Source organism: Primulina huaijiensis, chromosome 5 (assembly GCF_012295235.1).
Source record: "Primulina huaijiensis isolate GDHJ02 chromosome 5, ASM1229523v2, whole genome shotgun sequence".
NCBI classification, from domain to species: Eukaryota; Viridiplantae; Streptophyta; class Magnoliopsida; order Lamiales; family Gesneriaceae; genus Primulina; species Primulina huaijiensis.
The window spans coordinates 22,157,183-22,169,267 of record NC_133310.1 but is presented as its reverse complement, the minus strand read 5'-3'; the positions used below and the strand labels follow the sequence as shown (position 1 = coordinate 22,169,267).

The window sequence follows — 12,085 nt, the reverse complement described above, 5'->3', positions numbered from 1 at the left end:
GAACCGTTGTCGTAATCAATACAGAGTTAAACGATATTTGACATTTCCAGAAACTTCGATGGCATAGATGCCGCGTATTCTGTAAAGTCCTGCAAATCCGCCACGTGTATTTAAGACCCTTCATTAATTTCTCGATATATTTCATTTATATATATTTATGAGATTATTCCAATTATGNTGAGACAGCTGTCCCGATTTAAAAGAAAGATAAAAGTTAGATGGATATTCCAGAAACTTCGAAGGAATGGGTGGCGCAAAATCCACGAAATCCTGCAAATCCGGTGGCGATACGTGTCTCCGCTGGGCCACGGCGGATCCGACGTAGCATTGACAGGATGCTCGCAACTGATACGCACTTAGATGTATTCATTTTTTAGTCCCCATATGCGCATTATTTTAATGCACGATATGCATTTATATACGGCCTTCCGAAGTTTCCAGATTCACCGTAAGGAGGCTTCCATTTCACCTTCTACTAGACACGTGCCGATACCGGGAAATTTTTTTCTGGATTTTGACGCCAGAATTGCGGTGATTGTTGTTGTGTGTGAGTGTGATACTACATTTAGCACCTGTTTTTGGTTTACTGTCTTCCGAGGAAGCAATGAACGGCGTTGAAGAGAAGGGAGATGCGGAAATCAAGAGGAAGCATGAAAAGAAGCTGGAAGTGTTGATGTGGGGTTATTTCCCGGGAGTTATGATGCAGCAGTCGTCGTTGGCTTCGCCAGCTTCCGTACGTTTTCCGGAAGAGGAAGTCGCAGGCGATTCGTGGAAGGATGTTTGTGGCGGCGGATGCGGATTTGGGATGGCTATTTCAGGTTATTGTTTGAAAGCTCTCTCGTGCTACTTAGTATGTTTCGAATGTCCACATGCTATTTTTGTCGTTTCTTGCTTCTGATGATGGATCTGCAGTGATACATGAAAAGAGTTTGGATTTGGAAAATATTGTTTTAGAAATTATGAAAGAGTTTATTGTTGTATTCAAAAGATTTGAAGTAAAATATGTACAATTTGTTTTACAGATGCGAAGTAAAATCTTTACAATTTGTTAGATCCTGGATTTTTCACAAGAGGAACTACTTGGGTCGCTATATTTATTATATGATGCTTAGTAAAAACTTCACTCTTCTTATCCTGAAGAGAGTAGTAATCAGGGCGCAAAAAATATGACAAGGTGTTTTGTTAAGTAAGTCTAAAGAACTGTTTAATTGACTTTGCGCGAATGGAATCTTATGGCTTTTTTAGGTCTAAAGAACTGTTTAATTGACTGTGCGCGAATGGAATCTTATGGTTTTTTGCATCGCAGTTCAATTTATAAATTTTATTCTTCACAACGATGGAAAGATAAGCCGGGTGTCTCCAGAACTTAATGTATCTAATGCCGTGGTACCAACTCACTGTCATAGAAACAATTATGCATTTGCTTTCTTCTTGGCAGCGTTTGGAAAAGTCATCACATGGGGTTCAGCTGATGATCAAGGTCAAAGTTATTTGGCCTCAGGAAAGCATGGGGTACTGTGGCTAATATCTTGGTTCTTAAATCATTTTTCAAATTGCTTGGAATTGGCTAAGCATCTACTTCTTAAAATGATTCTATTTTTTTTTCCGCATATCATAAGACTCCGGAGTCTTATCCACTTCCCACTAATGATCCGATCGTGAAAGCTGCTGCTGGTTGGGCACATTGTGTGTCAGTTACTGGTATTTTGAACAACCTTTTTCTGCTAGTATTAGGTTGTTTAATTATTAAGGCAATTGCATCTAGAATGATCATCTATTTACCAAGCAGGATAAGTGATATGTAAACGGTTTAATTCATTCCTTCAGTTACATATATTGCCCAAGAAGCTCGTTTTGCTCTTCATGTTACATATTTACATTTATAAGCAGATAGAGAAGTATACACTTGGGGTTGGAAAGAGAGTATTCCTTCTGGTTTGACCAGCATGAAAAGATGTGAAGATGACACATCCACGAAACAAAGTTCAACAGTAACGGAACATGGTAACTTGGAGACAATAATCTTCTGGGTGAAAGTTTACTCCATAACTATTCTAAAAAATATCTGTAAGTTCGACAGTTAAGGTGTTAACACCTCAGGTGCATGTGACAGGGAGCCACAGCCCTCAAGGTTTGAAAACTACGGCTGGCTTGGTATCTTTCTCGAATGTGAAAAAAACTGGAGATGAAAGCATGAAGAGAAGAAAACTTGAAGTTCAACCCGACTTTGAAGTATCAATGCCTGCAGATGAAACTTTTTCGATGCCACCTTGTCTTGTAAACCTAGAACCTGGAGTAAAGATCACCTCTGTTGCTGCTGGTGGCCGACATACGTTGGCATTGTCAGGTAAATCTACTCATACCATTCTGCAGTCTGCTCAATGCAGATTTTTGGTGAGTTTTCTCTTTGAGCCTACACATTACAGCTATGTAGGTGTTTTGAGGTACCAAGCTATATAAATTCTTTAGTGTCTAACATGTTTAGCGAGAAGAATTTTATTTGTGAGAACATGGAATTATCTCGTGCATCATCTTTTTCACTGGATATAGATGTAGGACTGGTGTGGGGTTGGGGCTATGGAGGTGATGGGCAGCTTGGTTTGGGTTCTCGGATGAAGGTGGTGGCTTTTCCTCATCTTATACCTTGTATAGTTCCATCATCGATTGAAAAAGACAGTTCTGCTTTGATTCATCAAGAAAGTGTGACCGAGGGAGGTAAGCCTTTTAAATCCATGGGAAATTATGTAAAAGGCATTGCTTGCGGAGGCAGACACAGTGCCGTAGTAACAGGTGAGCAATGATTTCTATGCTTAAATTGTCTGTTGAAAAAATTCACCACATCATCAATAAATGAAAAGTTTCTGCATTGTATTATCAGATGCTGGTGTGCTTCTTACTTTTGGCTGGGGATCTTATGGCCAGGTGTCCAATCATATTTGTTTTTGCATTTCATATCTTAACATCTTGTACATTTACATGCTAAAAATTATTTCATGTGTGTGCACAAAATCATTATATATGAAAGAATTCCTGATATTTGTGGCTTTATCAGAATTATTATGCATGAAGGACTTCTTGATAGTCGGGGTTAAGATAAGATTTTAGAAGGAAAAAATTGCAATTAGACAACTCTGATGGAAATTTTAATCGTGCAGTGTGGACAGGGGAATACGGATGATTCGCTAAGACCAACTTGCGTCTCTTCCCTATTGGGAACTCAGATAGAAGCAGTGGCAGCTGGACTTTGGCATACAGTATGCATTGGTGCAGATGGCCGTGTACACGCTTTTGGTGGGAATCAGTTTGGGCAGTTAGGTTTGGGAACCAGTTCTGAACAGTCTCAGGTATTTTACTGCTTGTTTCTTACGTTGTTTCTGATCCTGGTACGAGTTTTTTCTGTTCTATGTTTTTTTTAGAAGTTCCTCAGAAACCAAATTATTACCAACTACTCTCGGTGTGAAGTTACATTTGCAAAGAGGATTAGCAGGTATTATTACTGTGACGTAGGAATGCCTCATTAATTACCCTAATTGAAATTGATTAAAGCTATGACAAAATGCGAAGGAAAGGAGAGAATTTATCCGAACTCTCTGTGAAACCTCTATGAGACAGTTTTAGGGTAAATTTGATTTGTGATTTCGAGTTTTAGATGAAACGCAGAATAGGCTTGCAGCACCATACGGTTGAAATTTCTCCAATTTAATCTAGGAATATTAATCCTCCAACGGCAGATTAACGTCAAACGATTTGTGATGTTACAGGTCGTCCCTAAGCTTTTAGATTCGCCAATCCTGGAGAATAAGAGAGCCAAAATTGTATCTTCCGGAGCTCGTCACAATGCCATATTAACAGGTAATACAAATACGAATTACTAAAGTCTAATAGTTGTCCCGATCTTGTGACAATATTATTTATTTGCCAATTCATGTTTTTGCAGACGACGGTGAAATTTTTAGCTGGGGCTGGAATAAATACGGACAGGTGAACTACCTCATGGCAAGTTTTTTGTTTACATTCGTATAGATTTTTTCCCATCGAACAACATTTTCCTCGTTTCTACCAACAGCTTGGCCTTGGAGATGTAACTGACAGGAGCATACCTTCCCCGGTAGTTACCAAAAACTACATTCCTAAGAAAATTGCATGTGGCTGGTGGCATACTCTCTCATTGTGTGAGCCGACCATGTAAAAGTTTTCATGATGTTGCCGTAATATGCAAGCCATTTCATTAGGTTGTCGGTTTATAATAACAGTTTGCCGAGTTTTTTATATGCCCTCGACATTTGCAATTTTCTTCGTCTCCTGTATCAGTCAGCATGTGTTTTCGTGAACAAGCTTGTAAGATTTTCTACCTCGTCAACTATATATTTGCTTGCGTTGTGAACATTCATCGCTCAAGAACCAGTGGTTAACATCTACGCAGTGTCACAACATGCCACCAGAGTGCTAATAAAAAAAAAATCGAGTTTATACAGTCGACAAAACTTACATATCCACTCCACATGGTAGGTCTCAATTACAGATTAGGACAGTTGGTTCTCCTGAATATACATCACAAACTTAATACAACGGACCACAGAACAACACCTTTCAAATGTGTTTCATTCCGATTGGCACGGGGCGTTGCAAAAGTTGCATCAGAGGCCAAAAGATATCCAATCGTTGGAAGCTTTCCGTGGCCTGCAAGAAAAAATGAAATTAGTCCTTATTTAGAGGGAGAATGGAGAAATTTTAAACGTAACGAGTTAGGATGATGTTGAGAACAGGTGCCCTAAAACGAAATTCAAGATATATGTTTTCAAATGTAATAAATTTCAAAGTAATAAATACACTAATTAATACGTTAACTCGGAGATATTTAATGCAACTTTGATTGGATTGGATTTAGATTTCATCATTGGCTAACATTCATCATCCAAACCAGATGATTTTGGTGCTAAATTTGAGGTTCTAGAAACAATAAATCAGTACCTCGACAATGAAGTGCGCCAACGACTTTTCAGAACATTTTCCATAACAGCCTTCAGGATGGTTAAATGTAAACGCTGAATCACATCGGCAATTTCCAGGAACCGGCCGTGGTCAATACACATCATCTGGTCAAAAAATATGTATTATATGGCTAATAAATTGCCAAAAAGAAAAAAGCAGAAAGAAACTATAGGCCTTAATACATATCAGCCTTCATCGGTTGAAGATTAGATGATATGCTTGCCTCAATAAGCATTTGTCCTGGATTGTCGAGATCTTTCACAATTATTGGGCATTGATGGTGTTCATTTCCTAATTCTACTGCCCAACTTACCCCTTCCCAAAAACATGAGAAGCACTAGACATTTCAACCACTACAAGTCCAATTGGATATTCATCAAGAGATCCATCAAGTAACCTTGAATTAAAATTGGAACTCAGTACATCATCCGAGCAGTCAAAGTAGAAGTTTTCAGATGGGACAAAGGAATCTCTTTGTTTCGTCATGTCACAGAAGCAATCTTCCCATGTCAGAACACTGAAATATAATGTCATTTTCCATTTAAAAGATGTCAGAAAATTATAAATTAAAAAATAACAAAATCATGAAGGACAGAATTTTCTTAAAAGTGATCATTGCACCACGTGGTATTGTATATATAATTTTGGCAAAGGAAGAAACAAAGGCATAAAGCTGTAAACTTAGTTTTACAAGATCTAGTAGAGGATCAATGTGATATTTCACACTTTCAAGATAAAATCGCAAATGTATCATTTGACTCCTAGAAACAATAGTGGGCTTGAAGCTGACTCCTAGAAATGATTTGCTTGTACCAAATACCAATTCCCCTGAAAAATCTACCCCCTGATATTTTTTGTCATGGCACTGACCCCCTTTTGACGCTTACTTCTTCCTACTACATGAATATCACAGCAATCTACCAAATAATAATAAATGATTATAAGCAACAAGTTTGAGGCTTTCTACATTACAGTATTAACAAAGACAAAGAAGAAACTACATGTGATTGAGAGTACCACCCGGTTGAATCCAATTTCTTCGAGCACCCACATAGAAATGGGCGGGCGCGATGGTCCCCATGAAACTTGGGTGGAAGAATTCTATAAAAAAAATTCAGAAACAAAAATTTCTATACAAATTTGTCAAGTAAAACTTTTTAGTTCAACTTCTGACATGCGCAAGCTATTTTCTGCGATATGGAAAATTACATTCAATATGTTCCATCTTGGAAAGTACAGAGTATGGACAATACAATCCGATTTTGTTTGTTGGAAAAAGGAGGTAGGGAAAAGGCCACAAAAGGACGAGTTGATCTTGATAACTGGCCACTTTGTAACAAAGAGAAGACATGAGCTATGGTTTCAATTCGAAACACTACAAACATTGGAAGTTCCCATAATAGAAAATAGTAACGTCATCTAGAAAGAAAATAGACATCGATAAGTAATATGAGACTTTCTACGTTTTTCTAACAGAATAATTGAGTCCGATTCAGAGGAAAGCCGACAAGCGCAGGAAAAAAAAACAATATGATCGAAGCGTCTAAGAGTCGACTTACATTTCAGGTTGGTACTTAAGCTTCCAGAACGCCGCATAATTCCATGGAGAATTGTAGCAAAGTCTTTGGAGAAACAACCTCGAGGAACTAATCCTCATGGATACAAATTTTGAAATATCTTAAATTACAAGTAAAAACCAGTCAGTTAAACTGAAAACACTAGCTGCCCCTATACGATGCTCGTCCTGCCTGTACTATTCGTAGACCGTCTTTTCGTTTCATTGGAGGTTCTATTGGTTTCAATAACAAAGAAATCAACATCTTCAACCTCTCTTCAACTATAAAGGTTCTTGATACACTGGTTACAAAGCTATTTTAAAAGAGAACTGTAAATACTTTCTTTCCACAAGTGTCCATTATTTTTTTGTGAGTAGAGATACTTAGAAACTACTAAACAGGAAGTTAAAAACTGGATGGAAGCTGCGCGCCCGATCAAAAGTAAAACACCGAATTTACTTCTGTGATGCTGAGGAGAACTACAGCTGAACGCACGACTCAGACGATCAAACTAAATCGAAAACCGTAAATTCCCGACTGTATCGCGCACAAGCCACCGAGATTTGATTTTGTCAGATGGATGGATATAGAAACGCGTGAAAGGACAGCTTTAGTGGCGTAATCCAGCTCGAAAACTGCAAAAAATAACCGACAGCATTAGACAAAACAATAGAAAAACCACATATATCCACCAAATCCATCCACAAAAGAAGCAAAGACAAACGAATAGCAATGAAACTAAAGTTCGAGAACACAAAACACAGAAAAACTTACAGTAATGTGAACTATCAAATAAAAGAATGGTGAATAAATTGAAACTCGTTTGCCTCCATTGCCGACTGTTGCAAACTCGATCGCAGAATCTGTAATTAGATACGATTTGCTGTGCGAATGATCGAAAGCGGGGAGGATTGCATTGGGGCAAATGGCTTTTGCTTTTGGTGATATAATATAATTTGAGTAAAATAATAGCAGCGACTGATTTATAGGGCTTCCTGGCCCAGTGGGCTCTGCCTTTTTTCTTTAAATAAATATACATGTCGTTTTCCGGATTTGAAATATGTCTAGAGTTGGATTTAACGATTCCTCGGGCGCACTTTGATTCCGGGCCCACAACGTGATACACTTACTTGGTTCTGAAATGAGACGGTCTCGGGTAGATTTTATTCCACTCATATCATTTAGATTTGTTTCATAAAATTGACTTATGATTATTTTTGTGTTTTGTTTATAGTTAAGTATTTATTTTTTAAATATTTTGGAGTAGATTATAATTTGTCTTAGATAAAACAACTTGAAAGAAAAATAATTTTATTATATGTGGATGATGTAAATATTTGAAAAAAAAAAACTATGTTGGTTTCTAAAATATAAAGATTAACCCGACGACATCTATTTGATTAATGAATATAAAGATGACTTAAAAATGATTTCAAGAATTTGATTTAATGTTTCAATGCTTGTCATGTGAATTATATATTTGATGGTGTCAACATTAACCCTGCGACATCTATTTGATTATTTCTAGTTGGGAGGGAGGATAAATATTATATGATGGGGGAGTTGTTTTGTTCTACACTTCAATCGAATCCTTGGCCTAACAGCTACAAACTTTTTAATAACTCGTTCACATCAAAACAACAAATTCATTTGGATTTTTTTTTAATGAGCGTTTAAGTTAGTGGAGTACGTGTACGAGTTATATTTTCTACTAAATTTTTTTTTACGAACTTATCATACAAGGCTTGTCTAATGTGATTTATTTGGTTAATGTAGCTTACAAGCTACTGCATTCAACACGATAGTTTATCCAGTGCGCACATACGAGTAACGATTGAGAGCTTCCCGTTAAAAAAAATCGTTTTGACTTCTACAATTTTCATATATGATAATTAAATCTAAAACATATGAGAGCGAGTATAAATCTGAATCTAAACTGTACCTAAAACCGTCCATCTCATAGTCAAATAAATAGAGTTAATTAATCAAAGTCATAGATGGAGGGACAATGTTTTTAATAAGCATATCCCAATAATTGAAACGTATATTATTGATAAAACTGGACAACTCGTAGTTTAACTAATTATTCACAGTTATATTATTTTAATAATTAGATATATTTAAATAATAGTATAATATTTATTACATTATTATTTTAATAATTAGATATTTAATCATAAAAATTAAAATATTTAGTTATAAAAATTTATAAATAGATTTTTAAATAATTTCATAATTAAAATAATTTAGTATCTTTCAACAATCAATCATCAAGGGGAAAAAAACTTTTTCATTCCTTAGAATAAAATAAGCTAACATCATTTCATTCTCACTATTTTTTCAAAAAAAAAATTTATTGATTTATATACTTACCAACATAATCATTATAATTCATCCAACTTTTGCTGATTTCCCAATATACCATATGAAAAATATCATTCCATGCAAATATTTATTCAAACACAATTTAATCTAAAAATTATGTCATTGATTAGAAAAGAATACAAAATATAGAATTTCAAAACCAATTCTCAAACAGTAGATCTCTCGTGAAATTATCGCACAAATCTTTATTGGTCTCCTCTCTCCCATGCACACAAAGAAAAAGGACTATCTATATATTACATGATATATCTTAATCTTGGGTTGACGGGGAAATGAGTCAACTAGTTTGCAAACAGCCAAGTAGCTCAAGAACCGTCTAAACTCGAACTAAAAGATATTTTTGTCGATGTACAAGAAAGCTCAAGCTCAAACTTGATTTATGCCCTATAACATCGAGCTTGTTGACATTGAATTCAAATTGCTGGAAAAATAATCGACTCGAATTCGAGCTTGAAAATCTCAATCCAAATTCATTTAAACTGAAGCCAATATCCAAAACATTACATAAGATGACACTGCAATAAGGAACCATGTGATAAATGCTAGAGCTATGGAGAGCTCGAATGTTTTGCATGGAAGATGTGTCGGACCAGTACAAAACTTCAAGTCTTTTGCATATAAAACTGCAATACCTGCCGATGAGCACGCAGCAGCAAGTGATAATGTTGCTGTTACCTGCATTTTGGTATTACAATTAGTCAAAAGTTCGTTAATAAAATATGAAAAACAACTGGAACATATCGAGCAGAGCACTCTGTGATGCAGCAAGTAGAATTTAAAGTGCGTCCTCTAGAAATTACCCAATCACCAACAATGAACAGGCTCACTAGAGCTGGACTGTGGAGGTCTCTTTTTATCCGCAATGCATAGACATCAAGACATGCAAGACCAAAGCTCCATAAAACTTGAAGCCCCATCGAGGCAATAAGGTAGCTGAATCCAATTAAGGCCAAATTGAATCAATACAATAAAACGAGTAGATTCAACAAACCTCATCGAAAAGCAATCAGCAGGCACCAGGCTCCATATTTACAGCATGTTATCACAGTTTGAAAGGAAGTCTCTTGTATATAAGCCAACAAAAGGAAGAGATGAAAATCGTGTGTGTTTTCAACTACGAATTCAGCCCCTCTGACTGAAATTGGTATGACCAGAGATCAAACAGATAACAGCCAACAACACACTTAGTTAGTTAACTTTGTATTTTCCAAATCTCCACAAAGGCAGACATACCATGTCTTTTCCATCGACATTACCTAAGCATAGTCAATCAAGTGTCCTGTCAGTTATTACCATTTCCAGGCCAGCATTCAAACGTGATCAACAACCTTAAATTCCCAAAGGTGTTTCGAGAAGCTGCAAATTCGTCTATTATCGAAACAATGGTGAAAATTTCATGACATTCCCATGCTTTCCGAGCAAACCAAGATCAAGAAAGAATTTAACTTTCAACATCATGTAGCAACAGATCTTATGTGTCTGCATAATTACTTCTGATGGGTTTACAGTAAAATCAAAACTGGAAGTTGCCAAATAATTCAAGACAAAAAATGTACGAACAGAGAATCTTTAATGAGTGTTCGCTAACTTCACCAAACAGAATCTTTAAGCAATAAATAAGAACATTAAAGAGGCAGCAGAGAAATCAGATTTACCAATAAGCGGTGAAGTTAGAAAACCCAAGAGCGGAAACCATAGCTCCAATGGAGCCAGCTGCAAATAAACACTGCCCAGTTCTTAACAGCAAGCCACTAACTGTCCCTGGACTTCCAAACAAATCCTTCATCTTTACTTCAGAAAAATGTCTTTCCTTGCTTCAAGTCCGAAGCAAAGGGCCCTTCTCCTAAGAGATGAAAAGAAAAGGGCAAAGGGCCCTCTCCAAACCCCTAGATTACTCTAATCAGCCCCATTTTCGCAAACCCACTTCAATAAACTATTCTCCGAATGCATACAATTTCAAAATTCGCTTGTGTAGAGCTTACAATGCGTGAATGGAGTAGGTTGGATTGGACATATGATAAAATCGTTTCATCCCACAGCCATACGACCAAAAAAGAACCGTTGGGGTTCGTTCCAAGAAAATCACGGCAAAAAAACTTGATGGGCTCTCTGTCATATAATACTTACATAGTTACATGTGCATTTTTTGACTTGTTTACGTACGTAAATTTCGATTTTCAGAGCCATTTGCAATATTTTAATGGAGGATGAACACTGTAACAGCTACTGAAATTGCGCGTTAACAATTGAATCCTTTTTTAAACTCATTATTTTAACGGTTTGTCTTGCAATCATTCATCGAGTTGGGACAACTTGTAACGGGACTCAAAAATTAGTTAAAAATAATAAGTGAGGAATAATTTTACTTTCTTTCGTTCATAGAGCAATTTTAGGATACATTTAAAGAATTAAACTCATTTTTATGTGTGAAAGTGAGAATTATTTGTATTTAGATCAATAAATTTCAAATATATTCAAATACATTTTTTTTATGTATATAAACTTCATATCCACAATTGTTGCATTTTTATACCGTGCTTCATATTGATTATCATAATTTCATATAATAACGATGTCATTTGAAATACATTCTACTTTATGTAACTAATGTGTAAATAAATAAACTTTCATATATTGTTTCATTGTTAACAATAAACTTATAATCAAAGTACACTCCAAATAAAATCTAAAAGCCTCTTAAACAAATAAATATTTCTTGGATGGTATGGATTTCTTTGGGCTTAAATGAATAGAAAGGGAAGACATGTTTATTCCTTTACAGCAACAAAGGTGGACGTCCCATACATATAACCAAACCAAATCTAGTCAAACAACAAAAGCCCCTAAAAATAGAAAGTCCCCAATAAATAAATTAACCTATAATTAATAAATAAATTTATCTTCATATTCACAGAGAATACGTATGGCTTGCTAGTCTTTCCTCGAACGTATATTTGATCGGACTTCACACACCACCGTCGCAACCACAAGCCCCGGTGCTGCTGCTACTGTCTCCGTGCCGCCGAGGTTTGCTGCCAAGACAACAGCAGGCCAACCCAATCAACAGCATGAAGCCACAAGCTGTCGCAACAGCTCGAGCCCAATTCAAGTAATATCCCATGATTGATCCCATACCCCTCATCAATCGGTCG

At 36.2% G+C, this 12,085-nt stretch overlaps 2 protein-coding genes and 1 long non-coding RNA gene across 15 annotated transcripts; 1 reads left to right on the top strand and 2 right to left on the bottom strand.

Moving 5' to 3' along the window:
• Window positions 1–272: 272 nt before the first annotated feature.
• On the top strand, window positions 273–4,296 carry LOC140977207 (RCC1 domain-containing protein RUG3, mitochondrial-like). Of its 3 annotated transcripts, XR_012175375.1 has the most exons (12): window positions 273–818; window positions 1,439–1,512; window positions 1,620–1,701; window positions 1,888–2,004; window positions 2,114–2,347; window positions 2,551–2,790; window positions 2,879–2,922; window positions 3,156–3,344; window positions 3,417–3,487; window positions 3,762–3,852; window positions 3,938–3,981; window positions 4,067–4,260. XR_012175375.1 is itself a non-coding variant. In XM_073441857.1 (11 exons), exons 1-11 carry the CDS (start codon window positions 605–607, stop codon window positions 4,187–4,189), a joined length of 1,452 nt encoding a protein of 483 aa, XP_073297958.1. In that variant the 5' UTR covers window positions 276–604; the 3' UTR covers window positions 4,190–4,296. The 3 variants fall into 3 exon arrangements, 2 of the variants coding, with proteins under 2 accessions (XP_073297958.1, XP_073297959.1); XM_073441857.1 differs by lacking the exon at window positions 3,417–3,487 and having other exon boundaries at window positions 276–818; window positions 4,067–4,296; XM_073441858.1 differs by lacking the exon at window positions 3,417–3,487 and having other exon boundaries at window positions 279–818; window positions 1,891–2,004; window positions 4,067–4,296.
• Window positions 3,875–7,486, bottom strand: LOC140977208 (uncharacterized). Of its 11 annotated transcripts, none has more exons than XR_012175381.1 (5): window positions 7,323–7,486; window positions 6,552–7,183; window positions 5,994–6,093; window positions 4,972–5,909; window positions 3,875–4,680 (listed from the first exon to the last, which is right to left on the bottom strand). It is a non-coding gene; the product is annotated as an uncharacterized lncRNA (long non-coding RNA). The 11 variants fall into 11 exon arrangements; XR_012175386.1 differs by having other exon boundaries at window positions 4,972–5,509; XR_012175383.1 differs by having other exon boundaries at window positions 4,972–5,096; window positions 5,175–7,183.
• A 1,761-nt stretch (window positions 7,487–9,247) lies between these two features.
• On the bottom strand, window positions 9,248–11,252 carry LOC140977206 (CASP-like protein 5B2). Its single transcript, XM_073441855.1, has 3 exons — window positions 10,589–11,252; window positions 9,734–9,866; window positions 9,248–9,608 (listed from the first exon to the last, which is right to left on the bottom strand). Exons 1-3 carry the CDS (start codon window positions 10,717–10,719, stop codon window positions 9,408–9,410), a joined length of 465 nt encoding a protein of 154 aa, XP_073297956.1. The 5' UTR covers window positions 10,720–11,252; the 3' UTR covers window positions 9,248–9,407.
• Between the last annotated feature and the right edge of the window lie 833 nt (window positions 11,253–12,085).